This window comes from Tamandua tetradactyla, chromosome 12, assembly GCF_023851605.1.
Source record: "Tamandua tetradactyla isolate mTamTet1 chromosome 12, mTamTet1.pri, whole genome shotgun sequence".
Lineage (NCBI taxonomy): Eukaryota > Metazoa > Chordata > Mammalia > Pilosa > Myrmecophagidae > Tamandua > Tamandua tetradactyla.
In genome coordinates this window covers 72,527,285-72,548,060 of record NC_135338.1, presented here as the reverse complement: position 1 = coordinate 72,548,060, position 20,776 = coordinate 72,527,285, and the positions used below count along the sequence as shown (strand labels likewise).

General features: G+C 46.8%; 1 protein-coding gene across 4 annotated transcripts in view; it reads right to left on the bottom strand.

Annotated features, from left to right (window-relative positions):
- Positions 1-11,074: 11,074 nt before the first annotated feature.
- Positions 11,075-20,776, bottom strand: part of TLE3 (TLE family member 3, transcriptional corepressor) — a 50,216-nt gene continuing 40,514 nt past the window's right edge. For 2 of the 4 annotated variants that reach the window (XM_077123919.1, XM_077123920.1), the window contains exons 13-20: positions 20,457-20,656; positions 19,596-19,672; positions 17,634-17,883; positions 17,097-17,344; positions 16,166-16,313; positions 15,295-15,445; positions 14,261-14,337; positions 11,075-13,088 (exon numbers count right to left, since the gene is read on the bottom strand). In XM_077123919.1, coding sequence (XP_076980034.1) covers positions 12,981-13,088; positions 14,261-14,337; positions 15,295-15,445; positions 16,166-16,313; positions 17,097-17,344; positions 17,634-17,883; positions 19,596-19,672; positions 20,457-20,656 — 1,259 coding nt within the window. In that variant the 3' untranslated portion in view covers positions 11,075-12,980. The remainder of the gene's footprint in view (positions 13,089-14,260; positions 14,338-15,294; positions 15,446-16,165; positions 16,314-17,096; positions 17,345-17,633; positions 17,884-19,595; positions 19,673-20,456; positions 20,657-20,776) is intronic. The other 2 variants (XM_077123921.1, XM_077123922.1) reach the window with 1 other exon arrangement.

Below are 20,776 nucleotides of genomic sequence, written 5' to 3'. Positions count from 1 at the left end.
GACCATTAACTTAGAGCACCACCAGACCAGACTATGGTCTCTCAACACCATTTCCCACTAAGGAACCAGGAGCTCCTTGGAGAAATAGCTGACTCCAGATCTAAGACAGAAAATGTACAAAACGAGCCTAGATCATCTTCTTAAACCAGAAAGCAATTAAGCTATCAAAGACTACTAGGAAGACATCAAAAAGACTTAGAAGCCATCTTGAGGAGGCTTCCCCCCCAAAAAAATGCTTCGAGAAGCAGTAAAGATTACTTCACTTGACTGAAGCATATAAAATATTTTTATATCCATGAGTTCATAATGATACTTAAAATAAAAACTTCATTGGTCAACTTTTGAGGGTACTCAAGAACTAACTCATTATTTTGAAAACTGACAAAGCAAATGGATCAAGCTTTTATTCTCTGGTATTTCCTATATAAACCGTCCTTCAAAATACCCAAATAGTTGATGAAGGGCAGTTTCTCTTTATTGCAGAATTTAAGCAAATTGATGAAGGAGCGATAGAATTGGAATATTTCCATTTTCTAGTCCCTAATGAATTAATCTAGGCAATGATCATCAGTAGCTGCCAGCATACAAAAGGAGGAAAAACTAGATCTGTTTTCTAATGGAAGGACATAATATGACCTACGAAGTACTTTTGCCTCACCCCCCTGCAAAACCAAATGTGGATCTAATCAAACCCCAAGATCAAACTACAGTTTAACAATCTGCAAAATTCAGAGTGCGGAGGAACTCTAGGGGCAAATGATTCATTTCTTCGACATACAAATGAGAGAGAAAGAGAATGAGGTATGAAGGAGAAACCTAAAAGTCACATCAGTTGTAACAACTAGTTGCCCCAGATGAGCATTATTTGGTTCCTAATTTGAATGAAAATTTAAAAAAATATATGAGACACTTGGGGAAAGTTGAAAACAGTTTGGACATTTGATTATTAACTTTTTTAGGTGAGCTAGTGGTATTATGGGTATATTTTTTAAATAGACCTTACCTTTTGCAAATATTGAAATATTTTCTAATGAAATGATGTAATATCTGGAATTTACTGCACAATGCTCCAGGAGTAGGGTTGGTGGGGTGGAATTGGGTGGGGATGTTGATAAAACAAGGCTAGCCTTAAGTTGGTAACTGTTGAAACTCAGTGATGGGAACAGGGAGATTCATATACTGTTCTCTCTTTGTTTATTTTTGCCATTTTTCACACACAAAAAAGTTAAACTAATTTATTCCATGTTGTTTTTGCATGAGATAGCTGCCCCTGGGACATCCACAAAATTATTAGGAACATAAAATATCCAGGATGGAGATTCAGGAATCATTCATCCAGCCTCCACAATGTTCACTTAGCAGATGAAAAGACCCAGTCCTGGAGAGGTGCAGAGAAGACCCAGTCCTGGAGAGATGCCATGGCATCATGCGCTGAGAAGATGCGCTGAGCCCAAAAGCATGTGCCTCACTGGCTCTGTCCCCATCACGTCAAAGATCCCCATTTTAGTCACTTGCCAGAAACTGCAGTGGGGGTGATTCCTTATGGAGTCCTCATCTTTCTGGTTTTCTTTTTTAAATCTTTAGCTGTGAAATATTTCAAACATGGAGAAAAGAACTGAAAATAATATACTACAAAGCCACCCCACACTTTAAAAATGTGAACATTTTAACATTTACTTCAGATCATTTTGAATAAAAATGCAATAGGTATAGCTAGTTTCCCTCCTTCCATCCCTATGTTATCCTGGCAGTGTTGTGTATTCTTTTCACTCATGTTTTTATATTTTGATATATATGCATACATACACACTCCTATATGGAATGATTTTGTGTGGATTTATACTTTACAGAAATAGTATCATATATTTTCTTTTGCAACTTGCACTTTTCACACAACATTGTGATTTGGAATTTATCCAAGTTGATACATAAAGATATAGCTTATTCTTTTTAATGCCTATATAGAAATTTCATTGTATGAAAGTGCATAGATTATTTTTATCCACTTCTCCCATTGATGGACAGGCTGTTTCCAATTGTTTTTGCTACTTCAAACAATGAAAGTACTTATATAAGAGCTTCTCTAAGGCTTATACCTGAAAATAGAAATACCAGGTCATGGGGTCGTGCTTTTACTTTACAGTTGCCAAATTGCCTACAAAACAGCTGAACCAATTTATGATCCCATAAGCAGTGCTTAACAATGCTTATCATTCCTCATCCTCATGGAAGCTCGGCATTATCAAACTAAAAAACTTGCCAATCCAATGAGAATGGATTGTCCTGATTTTGTTTTTATTTGCATTTCCCTGATAGTGAGATGGGGCATTTTCATGCTTATGGGCCATTTATGTTTTTTCTTCTGTGAATTACCTGTTTCTGTCCTCTACCCCTTTTTCTATTGTGTTGTTTTCTTTCATCTACTGATTTGGGAGAATCTGTTGTATGCCACTAGTCAAAGGTATTGCCTTTAAAGGCTTCCATGATTTTTTTTTAACTTATGGTATCCTTTGTTATACAGAGGTTTTACGTATAATAGATATAATATAGCCAGATTTACCCTTTTTATTATATACTTTGTTCTTTCTGTCTTATTCAATATAACCTCCTCAGGGTCCTAAGGTATTCTCCAGTATTTTGTCCTAAAAGTTCTTTAGTTTAAAGTCTTTTCTCCCTCTAGAATTTATTTTTGTACGACGCACAAGGTATGGATCCATATTTTTGCTCACAAAGATGGCTTATTGTCTTCGGACTATTTGTTGAATAGTGTCTGTACTGATACATAATGTCACCTATGTCATAATCATGTGCTCGGCCTTTGTGGGTCTATTTATGGACTCTATTCCATTCCATTGCTCTGTTTGTACCAACAGCACATGTTCCTACTTCCTATAGCTTTGCAAAAAGTTCTGATATCTGGCAGGACAAGTCCTCTTTCCTAATCCTTTTTCAAAATTATATTGGTTACTCGTCATATAAATTTTAAGGTCAGTGTTCTAGATTACATAGAAAAGGTTCTATTTGAATATTGTTTAAAATTGTATTTATAGATTAATGTGGGGTAGTATATTTTTATTTTAAAAACTGTATGATTTTATATGTTTCTCCATAAAGGCCTTATGTAGCCTTATTTATAAGTAAGTACTTTTTGTTGCTATTTATTCATAAGTAGTTTTGTTGCTATTGCAAAAATTGCAGCTTTTGCATTACATTTTCTAACTGGTTGCTGCTTATAAATGGGAACCTTATTGATTGATAAATGTTGATTGTAGATCCAAGAACTTAACTAAACTCTCTCACTTGTTTTGTTTATCTATTTTCCATGTGTGTAGTCTTATCATCTGCAAATAATTACAGTTTTATTTTATTTCAGTAATTATACCATGGTTTGTTGTTGTTATTGTTGTTTGTCTAACTGCATTAGCTAGAACCCTCAGTACAATGTTGACTAGAAGCAGTAGCCATGCTCTTTTATGTTGCTAACTTTAAAAACAATGCTTCAAAACTACCTTTTTTGTATTATTTGGTGACAGGTCTGGAATAGTTATCCATTGTTAAAGAAGTTTTCTTTCATTCCTAATTTAGTACTTTTAAGAAAAACCATGCATGCATGGTTATTGAATTTCATCAAATTCTTTATCTTCTTATTTTGATTGTTAAAACTTTGTGAGTCTTCCAGATGTGCTTGAAAACAATTTGTATTCATCAATAGTTGGTTGTTGGATTCCATGTCCTAAGGATGTTAATCATGTTGCTCAAATCACCTCCATCCTTATAAATGATTCTCTGCTTGGCCTGCCAATTTCTGTTAATGGTAAAGTTGAAACATCCCATTCCTTTTTGTAATTATGTCAATTTTTGCCTCGTGTATTTTTTGGATCTTGTTTTGAGTTTGGCAACTCCTCATTGTGCCTTTAAAGTCTTTTATTTGTGACATCAAAGGATTTCCTTTTCTTTCTTTCAAGGTTGGCTATGTACTTAAGGTTGTTTTATTTTAATTTTATTCGGCATGTCTTTGTCCATATGGTTAAAGGGAATCCTTACTAGTTTGCTGTTCCATTTGCTAGAAATGGAATTTCCAGACCTGCTTTTTCCAAGTCATGCAATATATTGCCTCAGAGTAATTCATGTGGGGCAGCTTCCATCTGTGATATCCAGAAGACACAAGAGTGCAGATCCATTGTCTTTCTTTTGGTCCCGACAGTCCAGGAGCTCCCCAGAGCACACTTGTGAGGCATCGCCCCTGCTCTGTGTGACCCACCTTTGGAGGGGATGCTGAGTCAGAGTCAGGGTGAGTACACTGTGGGGTTTTCTGGGCATTGACAGAAGGGATCCAGTGAATATGAGGGAAGGCCTGAGCTGGGAGGAGAGCTCCTGCCCCTTGACCTTCCTTCCATGCTCTTCACTCTGTGATCACTGATCTCACCGACCTATAGCTCATTTCTCTCCAAGCTTCTGAGTGAGTTCTCATGAGGCAGCCAGTCTGCCATCTATCCATCAATCCATCCGTCCATTCATCCATCTATCCAACAGCAATGTTATACAAACACTATAACCTGTGAGACTTTAGACAAGCTGAATTTCTGCTCCCTCATGTATAAATGAGTATAATAATACTGGCTTCATAGAATGGCTACAGTAGGAAATCAGACAGGTTTATGAAGCACTAGGCACACTGGGATATAATAAGCACTCTAGAAATATTACCTTCATCACATAGTCACTGATTCGTTCAACTAATGTTCCCTGAGCACCTAATATATGCTAAGCACTGGAGGTACTAGACACGGTCCCTGCTCTCAGAGTACTGGCAGGAGGGTCAGTTGGGCATCAAGAGAGAGGATGACATCATTACATTAATAATCACAAGGCCCTATCCTTGATGAGCTCCATAGGATCGGAAGAGGATATGCCAAGAGCACACAGGAGATATACCCAACTTAGACTAGGGGAGCATGTGGGGAGGTTCATCAGGGAAAGCTTCCTGGAAGAAGTGACAGCTAAGAAGTTTTGAAGTAGGAGTTCAAAGGAGAAGGCAGGGCAATTACAGCCGAAAGAACATACGAAACCGACAGTGTGAGAATGCTGTTTATTTAGGGTGTTGGAGTGATGTAGACTGTATGTGGAGTGAAATGAGAAGTGATGGGTGAATCTAGAGAGGCAACACCAGAGCATGGGGAGTAGTTAAGGAGTTTAGACCTTGTGCTGTACACAGGGCAATGAGAGGCTCCAAGCAGGGAAAAGATGAGGACAGATGTGCAGTTCAGGAAGGCAACTGTGTGCGTGTTGTAGGGAGCTTAGAATGGGCATATCACCCAGTTAAGGGACTGAACATGTTTAGTGATCCAGAACACAGATCCCAGGTCTTCTAATGCCAATCGTGTGGGGATCCAGAGCTCAGGGATCATCACAAGCATTTCCTTGGCCCCTGAATTGTTACTTAGCTCCCCATCACCTACCTCTGCTGGCTCTAGCTGGAACCCTGGCTTCTGCCTAGAGTCCTCTTTCTGAGTTTTATCAGCTTACTTATCCCAGGATTCCAGCACTGTTTCCAGACTTGAGGAACTGGCTGGGGAGAGGAAGCAAGAAATGAAACTTAAGAAAGCTAGATTCCAGCATTATTTATAATAGCCAAGATGTGTAAACAAACCAAATGTCCATCAAATGATGAATGGATTAATAAAATGTGTTATATCCATACAATGGAATATAATGCATTCATTAAAAGGGATGAAGTACAGATACCTGTTACAATATAGATGACCCTTAAAAACATTATGCTATGCGGAGTGAAAGAAACAACTCACAAAAGACCACAAATTGTATGATTCCATTTACATGAAACATCCAGGGCAGGCAAATCCATAGAAATTGAAAGTAAAATCGTGGTTGCTTAGGGCTAGAGGGATTAGGGGAATGAGGAGTGACTGCTGATGGGTATGGGGTTTCTTTATGGGATAATATAAATATTGTAATATAAAAAATTGATGGTGGCAGGGAGGCACAATGGTGGCTCAATGGCAGAATTCTCACCTGCCATGCTAGAGACCTGGGTTGATTCCTGGAGCCTGCCCATGCCAAAAAAAATAATTGATGGTGGCAAAGGTTGCACAGTTTTAAATATACTAACCACAACTGAAATGTGTGCACTTTAAATAGGTGAATTGTGTAGAATATAAACTATATCTCAATAAAACTGTTAAAAATTTAAAATAAAACTACTAGGAAAAAAAAAGAAAGCTTGATTCTAGCAGGAGAGGAGCAAGAACAAGAGGGGATGTCGAGAATGCCATGCCCTCCCTTACTCTGAATTTAACATATGCTGTTCCTTGAACACTATTCTCCCCACCTCTCTCTGGCATGGCAACCTTATTTTCTTCAGGTCTCAGTTTAGCGCTCATTCTTTCCAGGAATACTTAGTCTCTGAGCCTTATGCGCCCAGGTTAATGTGTTGGCTATGACACCTTCTGTTTTGCGCCTTCACATATCTTTTGGAGTGGTTCTTGGTGGTTCTTCTAAGGGTAGGAATTGTGTATTACTGGTCTTTGCATCTCAGCACCTAGGACCATGGTGGGTACACATACGTTCTCACTACATAAATGTAGGAAGGATGGATGAATGGATAGAAGGACAGATGGCTGGATGGATGGGTAGATGGGTGACTGGCCGGCTGGATGGACAGAAGGATGGACAAGATGGTTTGTGTTTAGGATGTTCTTGAAGTAGGAGGGTTTCCATGGCTGTTTTTTATGAGCCATTTCTTTCCATGAAGAATTTGCTCACCAATCCTGTTGGAGAAGGGCAGGAGGCCTCTCTCTGGATCCTAATCCTCCAAACATCATCTAATCCTGGCCACTGGGAAGCTCCCTCCTGCTTCCTGCTCACTTCCCTGACAGTGTGTTGAAGGTTTAGGGGAGAGGCAGGTGCTGCATCATAATCTTGCTTCAAGCTCTGTGACAAGGTAAGTCACTTGCTTTCTGGGCTTTAATTGTCCCATCTGTAAAATCAGGGACTCAATATAGATATCCCTTCAAAAACAAAAGGTCCAGCTTAAAAATGTTCAAGGGGACTTATTTACAGGTACCGAAGTAGATAGAGTACATTCCACATTATCAGAAAAATTAATGGTGTCAAATGAAATTAGAAAGATAGACGATAAAGACTGAGATGGTATAATTTAGGAATGCCTAGAGTGTATGATAGTGACTAATTATACAAATTAAAAACATTTTTGCATGAGGAAGAACAAAGGAATGTCAATACTGTGGGGTGCTGAAAATAGATGGTAATTAATATTTTAAAACTTTAACTTATGTGTGAGACTAAAGTAAAAAAATGTTTATTTGGTACAAAATTTATATTTTGACTAGTGCAGTTCCTAATATAACTTATGTGGACAGCTTAATTGAACACCATGAGTACATGGAACCTTGAGGAGGGCATAAGATTTTGTAGGTTTGTCTAGAGTGATGCCCCAATAAGTCCCAGAGTGATTTGAACAGTGAGTAAAAAAGTATTTGCAAAGTACCCTTAGGGGAATGGTGAGAAAGGGGGAAAATTCAATTTCCCCGTGGAGAATTCTTGATATTCTCACAAGCAGGGGGGACAACCAAAGCAATAGGCTGAGCCCCAATCCTGGGGTTTGTTCATATGAAACTTAACCCTGCAAAGGATAGGTCAGGCCTACTTAAAATTAGGCCTAAGAGTCACCCCCAGAGAACCTCTTTTGTTGCTCAGATGTGGCCTCTCTCTCCAGCCAACACAACAAGCAAACTTACCGCCCTCCCCCTTTCTACGTGGGACATCACTTTGGGGTGTGGACCTTCCTGGCAGCGTGGGACAGAAATCCTAGAATGAGCCAAGACTCAGCATCAAGGGATTGAGAAAACCTCGACTGAAAGGGGGAAAAGCGAAATGAGACAAAACAAAGTGTCAATGGCTGAGAGACTCCAAACAGAGTCGAGAGGTTATCCTGGAGGTTATTCTTACACAATAAATAGATATCACCTTCTTAGTCAGATGTAATGGAGAGGCTGGAAGGAACTGCCTGAAAATGTAGAGCTGTGTTCCAGTAGCCATGTTTCTTGAAGATGATTGTATAAAGATACAGGTTTCACAATGTGACTGTGCGATTGTGAAAACCTTGTGTCTGATGCTCCTTTTATCTACCTTATCGACTGACGAGTAAAACATACAGAATAAAAATAAATAATAGGGGGAACAAATATTAAAATAAATTTAGATTGAAATGCTAGTGATCAATGAAAGGGAGGGGTAAGGGATATGGTGTGTATGAATTTTTTTGTTGTCTTTTTCTTTTTCTGAATTGATGCAAATGTTCTAAGAAATGATCATGATGATGAATATGTAACTGTGATGATATTGTGAATTACTGATTATATATGTAGAACAGAATGATCATATGTTAAGAATGTTTATTTTTTAAAAATAAAAAAATAAAAAAATCAATGTTGTCTAATTGTTCTATTAACCATGCAAAAACCAAAAAAACCAAAAAAAAATTAATCACATCTGTTCACTATACTTTATATTAAAAATAATGTTCATTGTTAAACAATGTGTTCTTGAAAAAATATTTATACTCCATGTTTTTTTTTTTAGACACAGGACATTAGTTGGCAAGTTCTCACAGTCTTGCTAAGGCCCTTTCTGGCTCTCACATTCCAATCTCTTTATCTCTGCCACTTTCCTGTAGCCGCCACAAGTCCAGATAATCACTGCCCTGTCTCTGCGATGAGGTTGGGGCTGCCTAGCTGCAGGGATACAGATGGGCAGTGACCTGGGGAGAGGCCAGGAGGAGGTCTGGCCAGTTCTTGCTAAGAATGACCTGCACTCTTGCACATAATCCAATGTGGATTCAAACCATTAAAACTGGCTTTTGACACAGCAAGCCCCCTCCCATTTCTTAAACAGATCTCCTTGATCTGAGCAAAAGCAGAACAAAGGTAAAAGAATTCCAGAGATCATTCTGCTTCTCTGGGTTTCAGTTACGGAGCCCCTGAGCACTCAGGTACTACATCAGGCCCAGTGGGTTAGGATTGCCTTAAACTAGTGAAAGCGCTTCATGCACCGGTGCAGTCCTGGTCTGCTGAGTCTCATGCACTGTCTTCCAGGAGGACAAGTCTGGTGGGGTGAACAGACCAGGACACTGGTACAGTGAAATGCTGCAAATGCTATGTGTGATTGGTATGAACCTTGATTTCTGCATGAGAGGAAAATGCTGGTTAGGAGCCGACATGAACGAAGCTAGAATGGTGACAAGGCTTCCTGTTGCACTGGTAAGCACGAGGTGGGGGCAATCTGGGGAGATTAAGAATGGGTGTAGGGTTGTTCCCCCTGGCATGGGCCCTCTCGCATAGACTAGAGGTGCCTAGCAGCAGGAACAAATGGGCAGTGATGCAGCCTCTGGTTCAGTAGGACTTGGGGAGGATGGGCAGGGGCTGAGGTTTTGGATTTCTAACAAGCTCCAGATACTGCCAGCACAGGGTGGAAAGCCTTGGGGGAGGGGGGGTAGAGGCAGAAAGGAGGAAGCATAAGCAGTATGAGTGCGGGGGAGGCTCGGTGGCAGGAGGAGCTTGCATGAGGACAGCAACAGAGGACAGACAAGAGGCAGAATCAGCTGCCGCTGATGGATGTGTTCCCAGTAGCACTTACACAGGTCAAATAAAAGGGCTACATTGTTTCTCCCCATCCCCACCCCTCACACTTAACCTGGAGCTTCTCAGGGCAGGTGAAGAATCTCCATCATCTCACCATCCTTGACAGTACCTGGGAAATCCCAGTAGAAGAGCTTTTTAGAGATTTAGTTTCCCCTGATCAGAAGTGGAAATGACCTTGGTCTTTCTCTCAACAGGAAAAGACTTGAGGTGGGCATTCACCGATAAGAGATTTCCCTCTTCCACCCAACTGGGGTCTACGAGCTCCAGCTTCAGTCCTACCCTGGCACTGAGATGAGCAATCCCCAGAGAAGTCTTGGGCATACACAGAATTTTATCCCGGCCACGGCCAGCCCCCTGGCCCTCTAACCCTCTGCTGCAAGGCCCAGACCTAGAAAGAGGAAAAACAGTGGGGCCCAATGGGGCAATATTTTGCTCAAGGCTGCACAACCAGTGAATGTCTGGGCTGCAACCTGCCCTGCAGCCTCAGCTCAGGGCCCCTTCTACCTGCTGGAACCTTCTTCTCTCCAAGTCTGAGATGCCATCCTCTCTCCAACCAGAGGACTCGCCTGTGTGCGGAGAGTCTAAGTGTCCTTTCTAAGGTGAAACTGTGCTTGATTCTGAGGCTGCCACTCCTTTTTTGATAAGTTCCATTTCCCATATGAAAGGACAGCACTTTCAGCTGCAGTTTTAGGAGAGATTTTGCTTCTGGGTCTCTGAAATCCAAAAGCCTGGAAAAGACCCCTGGGGCTTCTGCAGACTCCAGCACCCTACTCTTCTCTTCCATAATCCCCCCCCCCCCATCTCTCCCCCTAAGGTACCAACCTGGGTTCCCTGTACTCATACCTGGTCATTTAGGACCACAATGAAGTGACCTAGAGATGGCTTTCCTTGCAACACCTGAATTTGCTTGATTGAAAAAAAAAAAAAAAAGTGACACAGGCTTTTGGACCCAGAAGCTTCAGTCACTCTGAAGTTTCATTTGAAGTTCATGACATTTAATTGTTCCCCAGACCGTTTTGCATTAACAACTGAACATTTACTTTGGTGTCCACCTGCACCCCTCCCCTTGGTGAACTATGTCCTGTCCATCTGTCCAGAGGCCGTCCCTGCTCCCAGGCGGTGGCTCGCAGGGGCCGAGATGGCAGTGGGCATAAGGCGAGACTGTGTTAAACGCTCCTCTTAACGGTCTTGCACGATCAGGCCTTTTAGGGGTGGGGGCAGCACGGGGGGGGGGGTCTTCCAGGAGAACAGCTCACGTCCAGGGATGTGGGAGTCTTGGTGCCAAAAGACATCACCCAGGCCCCAGGACAGACACTCACAGTAAACCCCGCATCTTTTCTTGGGGAAGACTGACAAACTGAGGAGGGAAGCAATTAAAACACAACAATCAAACCAACCTTTAAATAGTAACTTTTAAAAATATAAAAACAGCTCGTTACAATGACTTTTCATTTTTTTTTCTTTTTTCCCCCAAGAATCAACTTTCTTCTACCCTCGCCCTCTCTTGTGGCTAAGAGTCTTCACAAGAGCTGGTAGATGAGCATGTGACACCCAGAGAGAGAGAGAGACTCTGCCCCCCTCTCCCCCACCAGAGACATCTGGGGTGCCACCCTGGCCTCCACACCACGTTGGGGGACTGCTCGGCCATGCAGCCAGGTCACTGAAGGACAGGTGGGTGCACCAAAGCCCCTCCTTCCTTCTCACCAGACAGAACCACGCATTATAAAATAATCCATAAAAATGCAGTATAAAAATTATCTTCCATATGCTACATCCTTGGAGAGCCCACTACCAGGACTCACGACGGCCTTTAGCTTTTCTTTAAAAGAAGAAAAAAAAAGACCAAGAGGAAACAAAACAAACAAAATCAATCCTAATACCTCAGAACATTTTAAAACCCAAATGTGGTATCTGTGGGAGAAAATATTGTCACCTGTTTGGGCCCATAAGAGACTGAAAGAAACCATCAGTGTGACGGGACCTTTGCCCCCTCCCAGGTGCGGGGGGGTGGTGGTGGTGAGGGGACAGGGAGGTGATCCTTCCAGACCCTGTAGGTTAACAGATTTTCCCCTCCTCTAGGGGGAGAGAAAGGGGTTGTAGGCAGGAAAGTGGGAGAAGGCATTTTATAAAAGGGTATCACTTCTAATTATTTTTATTCAAATTAAAAAAAAAAAAAAAAAAGCACCCACATCAGTTGCTATTTTTCTCTGGTAGCTCCCTGAGCTGAGTTGCTATGCTTTCCTCTAACATTTTTTCCTCTTTAAGCTGTGTCCGAAGATTAAGAAGGGCCAGAGAGGGAGTCCCTTTGCGCTTCCATTTCTCTTACAGTAGCCAAATGTGCACCAAAGACAGAGACTGAGACTGAGAACAGAGAATGAGCACGAGAGAGAGACAGAAAGAAGCAAGTGAGACACCTGAGAGAGGAAGACACAAGAGAAGGCAAGAGGCAGGCAGAGTGCAGGAGACCACAGAAAAATGTGACTGTTTCTATTGCCGCTCGGCCCAGGCTGGCCCTTGTTTCAAGCACTGTCTGTCTGTCAGTCTGGTGCACAATCCTGACATGCGTTGGAAAATTCCCAAACCCGCACAGGCATTCCAGTGGGTGTCTGGCGGTCAACCTGGTGGCCAGCTGCAATTCCATCCCCACCCAAGATTTTTCTCCCCTTTCCAACCCCCTCCCCATTTTCCTCCCCTTCCCAGATGGGAACTTCTGTTTAAAAAAAAAAAAAAAAAAAAGCCACCACCACGAGTGGATTACAAATACAGCAGGCGAAATACACGGCTAGGGTTTCCGGTGGGAAGCGCCTCCTCCCCCACTGACCAAGTCCGAGTTAGGAGTCTGTTATTTACATTTTTTCACAAATCTTGCGCACTGCACAATCGGGAAAAACAGAGCTCTGCTACCCCTACACAGAGGTGTGATCCACTCCAGTGTCCCCGACACGAGGCAGCGAGGCAGCGGGAAGGGGAAGAAAAGGGAGGGGGATTCACGAGGGTGTCTGTGCGGGGGCCGGAGCCTCAAGCCTCCAAACCAATCTACTCGTAGCGTGTGCCAGGTGCCGGGACTGTTAAGGGGGAGGAGGGGCGGAAAAGTCCATCCGAGTCTGCGAGACACATCAATCCATGCGCAGGAGTCCAGACCGCGATGGGGGGTCCCCTCCCAGCCTTGGGGAGTGCAGAGCCTGGGAAGGCACGGCCACCCACGCCCCTTCCTTGGCCACCGGCCGGGGCCTGGCCGGTCTCACGGCTGGAGCTGAGTCTGTTTCTCCCAGAGTTTGACGGCCCTGTTGGAATCCTCGTTTAGTAGATGACCTCGTAAACTGTGGCCTTCTTGTCACCAGAGCCTGTTACAATATACTTGTCATCCGCTGAAATGTCACAGCTCAAGACAGACGAGGATTCTTTAGACTGGAGATGGAAGAGGAGAAGGAGAAACAGGATGGCCAGGGTGGGTGTGTGGGGAGAGAAAAAAAGACAGGTCTTCATTTCCTCCGAGCTCACAGCACCGGGCCCACAGTATCTGAACAGAGATCTCTCCCTGCCTCTGCTCCAGCCCTGATCACCAGCCGGCAGAGACAGGCTGGGAGAGTTAAGAACGCAACCCACAGAAGCATTTTCAGCTAGAGAATTCCCCCTTCCACCTGCACTTCCATAAGGAAAAGCTCATTAACAGGGTTCAAAGGGATCTCTGACGTTATAAAGTTCAAAATAGCACACTTTGGATGAGCTTCTCTTCTGAGTTAAAAACAGGAAGCATTTCTGAGCCAGGAGTAGGCAACAGCAGGCCAGGTCATCAGCCTGATGACTTAATGGAAAGATGTGCACTGATTCCCGAAGCATCCAGTGTAACTAGAAGGACTCTGAAGGTTCTACACATGACACTCTGGACACATGCCATTTCTAACGTGAATCTAGAAAATGGTTTGTTGGCTCTGTATGTATGTGTGTGTTAGAGAGTGTGAGAGAGTGAGTACAAAAGTGTGCCTGGAGGAGGGAGAAGTGTGTGTGTGAGACAGTATGAAGTATGTGTATGCGAGAGACTATGTGAGTGTGTGTGGGGCAGAGTGTGTATGTGTGAGTATAAAGACCTTGAAAATTATAAAATGCCTCTTCAATCGCTGTCTTTCTCTAGACCCTTCTTTTCTTGCCCACCTCTCTCCTTATACTGAATTGTTGAGATGGGGATGCCAACTTACTTGAATAGCTAACAATGCACTGAAAAGAAGCTGCTCAACTGCCCAGAATACCTCCAGTGAGTGCTCCAGACACAGGCCAGAGCAAAGAGCACATCTGAATTCCTCTTTGCTCTATTAATCTTACAAAAGCTTATGCTTAATAGCCCTCACCCTAGGGGGTCAGAAGCCAACAGCAGCAGAGAGTGCCTTACTGATGTCCCCAATCCGTGCCTTAGAGAATCCATCCACTCCCCAGAGTGCAATCAAGTGGGGCCGGGAAAGGACCAGGGCAGCAGGTCTGATCCCGGCTCCTCCTTCCCTGCCTCCCACCGTGCCCACCCCAGCACCACGCCCACACCTGACTCTGGCTAGAACCAAGTGGGGGATGGGGACTGCGGGCAGTACCTGGAATATGCTGGCTCCATAAGGGGTCCTCCAGGCGTTGAGAAGGTTGTCTTTCCCAGTGCTCACAAACCACTTGCCTGCAGGTAGAGGCAAAGGAATCCTCAGCTTGTGACCCGCCACGCTCTCAAGCAAGACCCACCTCAGCCTACACCCCTGCAGCTGCCCCAGACACGGCTGGCTGCCATGGAAACATGGTGTGGGCTCCTAACCAGTGCTTAGCATGAATCTCCACTTGCAAAAGGCATTTTACAAGCAAGACACATTATCAGACACATGGATATCCAGAGAATATCTTTCTCTGCAATCAAGGGAGAGGGATGGGAGAGGCTGGGACAAGAAAACGTTGGATTTAGAGTTAACTGCAGTGATAACATTCACAAAAAATACTCTTTTTAAAGCCACCAAGCATCTGACCTGTACAAATTCCACTACGAAAAGGTGTTAGGAGATTTTGGAAATAGCCAAGTCCTGAGAACCTGGAAACCTGGTTCCAGAGTTACCAGGACCCTCACTCTGGGCAGGGACTTTGCCATGATCCTACGCATTTTAATTCACTGATGCCCCCTACCCCCTAATCCCACAGCTATTTCCTGTCTACAGAGAAAAACATATCGAGATTCAGAGAAGTGAGGTTAGACTGAAGTGGCCCTGCTCAGAAAAGGAGCAGACACTGGAGTGCAGAGCCATCAGTTGTCAAAGACTGTACCCTTAACCCACTGAAGGAAATGCTTGCACTGCTTTAGGAGCCATTCCTTTGCCCCAGGCCAGCTAGAACTTGCTTCTGACCTTGGTGTTTTGAGTGCTCAGTTTCCTATATGTGCCTGAGGGGCAAGGGTGGGGAGACGAGAGCCCCAAAGGGGACAGGGGCACTGGCCAGGGAATCAGGATGCCTTGTTCCAGGCTCTTGTTGGGGCTCTGCTCCTTCTGCATGCTCTTGGCCCCTCTTCTGTATGAGGGCAGGGAGCGGACCCATTTGGCCAGGCTGCATCCAGCTCCAGGGCCCCCTGGCAGGCTGGGCCACACCCAAGGCTCACCGCAGTAGGCAAACTTGAGCGAAAGCACGCAGCTCTCGTGCAGGTGCAGCTGGTACTTGTCGGGCTTGGTGTGGTGCAGCACCTCCACGTTGCTGCTCTCCATGCCGACGGCCAGCCACTCGCCGGTGGGGCAGTAACCCAGTGAGAAGATCTGGGGGTGGGGGGGGGGGGGCGGGAAGGAGAAGGGCACAGTCAGTTCCCAAAGGCCCCACTCAGGTCACCCTGGAGGCTCTGTGTCCCTCCCCCTCCTCCCCATCACCTCTCTACTCCACACCTATCCTTTGCAAAACAAGGACCCTTCACCTGGCTTTAGAACGCAGGGGTATGGGTGGTCATTTTTCACCCCCTCACTTTACAGACAGAGAAATTGGGACTCAGAGAGATTGCTGAATCCTAGAAAACAAATGGTGGTGCCAAGATCCAAACTCGGAGGTGGCACAGACATCTTTCTCTGTGACTTCTGCCTCTCTTTAAGAAAAAGATAAGCAAGTAGCATACTATAATATCAAATATTAAAGTGAGCAATAATAATAATAATACCTGACATTTATGGAATGATTTCTCTAAGCCAGGCTTTTGGATAAGGCTTTTTTAGGGGTCATCAGATGTTCCTGTTAAAACCCATGAGGTAGCTACTATACCCATTAATGAGGACAGGTGCATCGGACTCCAAAGCCTTGTTCACTGTGTTTCGTTGCTGCCTCCTCCAGGAAGCCCTCCCCCATTGTTCAGGTGGGTTCCATGTTCCTCTGAAACAACTGCCTACCCTGCCCACCCCCACCCTATGAGGCCCCTCTGTGCCCTGACCCAGACACTGGGACCTGGGAGGGGAAGAGCCTGCTGCTCAGAGCACGCGGCTCGGGCTGCGCACCTGGGAGGTGAAGTCATGCTGCTGCAGCTGCCGGCCCTCCCGCAGGTCCCAGGAGCGCACAGTGTTGTCCAGGCCCCCCGTCCACAGCTTGGTGCCGTCGTGAGAGATGTCGATGCAACTGGCCCCGTCTGTGTGGCCCTGGAATTGCCTATGCAGGCCAGGCAAGGAGGAGAGGTGAGCCCCAGGGAACTACCAACTCAAGCTGGCTGCAGTCCCAGGAAGAGGGCCAGTACTACCTCTAAGCAGGAGGATAAACTAAGGCACAGAAGGAACTGCACTACCTATCCATGATCCCTCCTCCAGTAGAGCTACGCCTGGCTCCTCTCCTACTTTCCTCAGGAGTTAGAGGGGTTAGAGGGACTTTGCTTCTAGGGCCTTGGGGCAGCTTTGGCCAGGCCAAATGGTAGGCCCTGGATAATTTTCCCTTAGGTTGAGAAAAAAGAGAAAGTGGGCCCCACTGCCTTTAGGACACAGTTCCTTGGGCCAATCTGCCTTATTCATCTATCCTTCTCACCTGCATCCTACACCTGGATGAGGTCATAACATGTCTACTGCTAATTTTGTTCCCCAGGTCCCATGTCTAAATACCAAATTATGTTGCTTCTGTATTCTAGGCTTGATGCCTTTTCACCCTCTGTTCTCCCATTCTGCTCGTCTCCACTAATCTGAATTCTGCCTTTCCAAACCACCTCCAGTACTACCTTCTCTACAAAGCCAATCCAAACCCCTGGGCTTAAGAAGCCCTTGCTTCTCTGTCCAAGGTAGGCTGAGCTATCTTCTCACTTGGGCATCCATCATCCGCTTTTCTGACCTCCCCAGAAAGCCTCAGACAGGAGCTAGGCCACAGCAAACAATGCCAGGCAGGGCTGGCATCTGCCTGAGAACCAGAGCACACTTCCCAAAGACAGATGCCCCCTCCCACTGGCCTTACCTGACCAGGGTCTGGTTGTGCAGGTCCCAGACAGCAATGTTCCCGTCGCTGCAGCAGGAGAAGCAGACTTTGGCATCGGGGCTGATGGCCAGAGCATAGCAGGCAGGAGCTGAGGACGTGAGCTCCGCCTTGATGCGGGGAGTGGGCGAGGCCAGGTCCCAGATGGTGAGTGTGCTGGCCTCGCCACCCACGATGAGTGTGCGCCCATCAGGGAGCAGCTTGCAGGAGCGGATGTAGTTGTCCCTGTTCTGGGGACAGAAGGGGCCCTGCTAAGCTACCCCTGCTCAAAGCCTCCCTGCTGTTAATACAGCACCTGACAGGAATTTTCCACCCTTTAGTCTTTCACACCCTTCTTAATAAACCTCAGGAGATCAGTACCACCCCCCACCTACAGATGGCAAAACCGAGGCCCAGAGAGGTTGCCCAGCTTGCCCCAAGTTGCTCAGCCACCTCAAGGCTAAGCCAGGCCAGGTCTGTGGCACAGCCCCCAGTTCACTATGTGGCTATAAGGGAGGCCCACGGCCCCGGGTTTCTCACCAAGCAATCCAGCTGGGAGATGGGGCTCTTGCTGCCTGGCTGGCTGATGTCCCAGATCTTCACACAGCCCTTGCCACCGGTGTAGACGTGCCGCGTGGGGTTGCTGATGGTCACGGCGCATACCACCTCCCCATGGCTGAGTGTGTTGATCTGGCGGGCATGTCTTGGGATGCCGGGGCCTGCCAGGGCATCGTGGGGGAAGGGCACGGGCTGCATCTGCCCATCAGCGCTCACGTGGAAAGAGTATGCTCTGAAAGGGCGAGAAGTGTCACTTCTGCCACCCCCGGCCCTCTCACGGTTCACCCAGGTCCTGCCCAGTTCAACCCACGCCATCCCCTAAACTGACGCCTGGCCTCTACGTTCACGCTTCCCAAAATCTGAGGAAAGCACAGCTCTGCAAGTCATCTCTTACCCCAGAACTATGAAGGGCTCCTCGGTGTCCACTTTCTAAAATCCCAACCCCCCCTGGCCTGGCTCCACCAGGTGGGACAGACTGATTGCTACCTTAACTTTGGCTCTCATTTATATACCCTTGCTCCAATCCAATCACCAGCCCACATGGGCCCCTGGAATGCCCTTTCTTGCAATCTACAAATTTCCCTAATAGGCTGACTCTGATAAAGGCCTGCCTTACATGCCACCTTGTCCACACACCTTCCTTCCTACCCCAACTTGAAGAATCCTAAAGAGGGATCGGCTCTTAATTTTATAGGTTTTGCTCTGACCTTACATCATAGAGAACCCCAAATTCAAATTAGGGGCCTGACAGGTCAGGGAACTGAGTGGGAAGGCCTTGGCTTTCCTGCTAGATGAGAAGGAAGAGAAATTCCTACCACACAAAAAACAACAGAGCAGGTACCTGACTTGGGGCCTTAGGGCGAGGTGAGGAGGGCTGGAGACTGACTGTCACACGGGTCCTGAGTTTTAGCTGTGAGTCCATCCAACTGGGCCCTTCCCTTCTCTAACTGAGTGCCCTCATCTCCCACTGCCTTGTAGTAGAGCCATTTCCCTACATGCCTGGGCCTGTCATGGGGGGCTCTATGGCTGAACCATTCCTGCTCCCACCCCGAGAGCCCGTGAGAGGGCCGGGGCACAGGAGCAGTTGAGAAAACCTTCTATCATTATGGCGGTCAGGGAAGCAAGCCATGTCCCCCGCTCCCCAGCACCTCTGAGGGCATCTGCTTGAGCCACTAAATCGCAGCTGGAGCCCCACCTCCCTCCAGAACCACCTTCCCCACTGAAGGTCCAGAGATGCCGTCCCACTGATACCATCACGAACTAGCAGTATTAGGGAGGGAAACCTGCTCTTCTCCCCACCATATGGTCATAGAGTCTACATCAGCACCAGGGATGAGCCAGCTTGGTCAGCCTGCTGTGCTAGAATCTCAGGATTCTGATGATGTGTCACCATGTTAAGTATCGGGCACTGTGCTCAGCTTTGCATGTGACCCCATCCTTTACTCTGAACAACCCAAGGAGGTGGAGGGCAAGAGAAGCAGCATGTTCTCCAGGGGAGGGAGAGACTAGAAACAGGAAGCGCCTGAGGGCAGTGCTGGGGGCATTTCCAGCAGGAAGGACCGAGACCAAGGGAGCAACAAGGCCCGCGAGAGCTCAGCGTTGATTCGGCTCAGGAGGCCTCAATGTCTGAAGTGCCGCTGTTCTCCTGCCGCCCAAATGTGGGCTTCAAGATGATATCCTCAACTCCCCTGTGGTCCCTGCTTTTTAGGGGATCTCCTGGGCTAGTTAGGAATATGGTTAGACAGCTATTTCCCGGGCTTGAAATCAGGCCTATTAGTGCATCTAGAGGAGTACAACATCTTCTCCAAGGTGAAGTCCACCAGGGCAAACCCATGGCCACTGGGTATACGCACATGTGTGTGCATGTGTACGTGTGTGCGTGGTGGGGGGAGCTCTCTCTTGCCCTCCCCAGGAAGCATGCAATTAAGTATAGCCAGTGCTTACGGTTTTCCACCAGGAATGGAGGCAAGGCTTGAGGGCAGGCCCGTGGCCCGCATCGGGGGGTGGGGGTCAAAACCAACCTGTAAATCAAGACAAGGCCAGTCCTTACTCAGGAACGCCACCATGCTCCCCCATCCCTGGCCCCCTACTCCTTTACCACTTGCTCAGCCCTGGCCTGTATAGCTTCACCTCTTCAGTGCCCAGGAGAAAGCAGAGCAGAGCTCCCTGCTTCAGAGGAAACACCCAGCAGGGCCCAGGAGAGCCAAGTGCTTTGCCCGGGATGGTGGCAGTGCTGAGGGGACAGTCCAGACCCACCCCCAACCCAACTCTGACCCTCCACCCCGACTCCTGTGCTCCCTGACCTGCCAGGCAGAGCTGGCCCTGCCCCGCTTCTTTCCCTCCCCAGTGGGCATGTCATGTGGAGACGAGGCTATCCCAGAGAAGGGTGGGAAAGAAAGCAACTGTCTCCAGAAAAAGGACTCCTCTCTTTCTCTCGGCCAACCCAAATCTTCACTGATGATCGGTAACAATAAATAATATTTATTATAAAACCAGCCCCACTGACCAAACACCTGTCCGGTTGTGGTCACCTAACTCATCTGGGGATTCCCATCCCATGAGCAGTATGGGCCATGCTGCCCGGGTGCAGAGGGAGCTAGGGGTGGAGCTCAGGGTTGTCTGACCCCAGGTGCGCGTCCTTTCAGCTAAACCTCATGTGTTTTTAATATATGCTTTTTCCACAAGGTAGCTGTCTGGTCGCAAGACCCCGAGGACCCCTCCGGTGTGGACGGTGTGTCCCCTAAGCCCCACCAGCTCCCACTCGCTGCCCAGTTCCCAAAAATAGGAGCCAAAAGGTCTACGTACAGCTCCAAAGCTCACCATTGGCGATCGGCCATAGGCGGCGGCGGCAGCAGCGGCAGCGGCGCTCATCTGGGGGGGGATGTTGTGGAGGCCGGCGTAGGCGCCAGGGCTGGTGAGGGAGCCGTTCATCTCGTGGTGGCTCATCATGGCAAAGGGTGCTGCGTACGAGCTGGTGATGGAGATGGGTGTGCGCAGGGCAGAGGCTGCGAGGAGGCGGGCGTTAGTGGATAGGGGGCCTGCCCCGCCCACAGCGCCCCATCAGCTTTCCAGAGTTGCCTGTTCCAGGAAGTCCTCCTGGGTTGAACCCATCCCACCGGGATCCC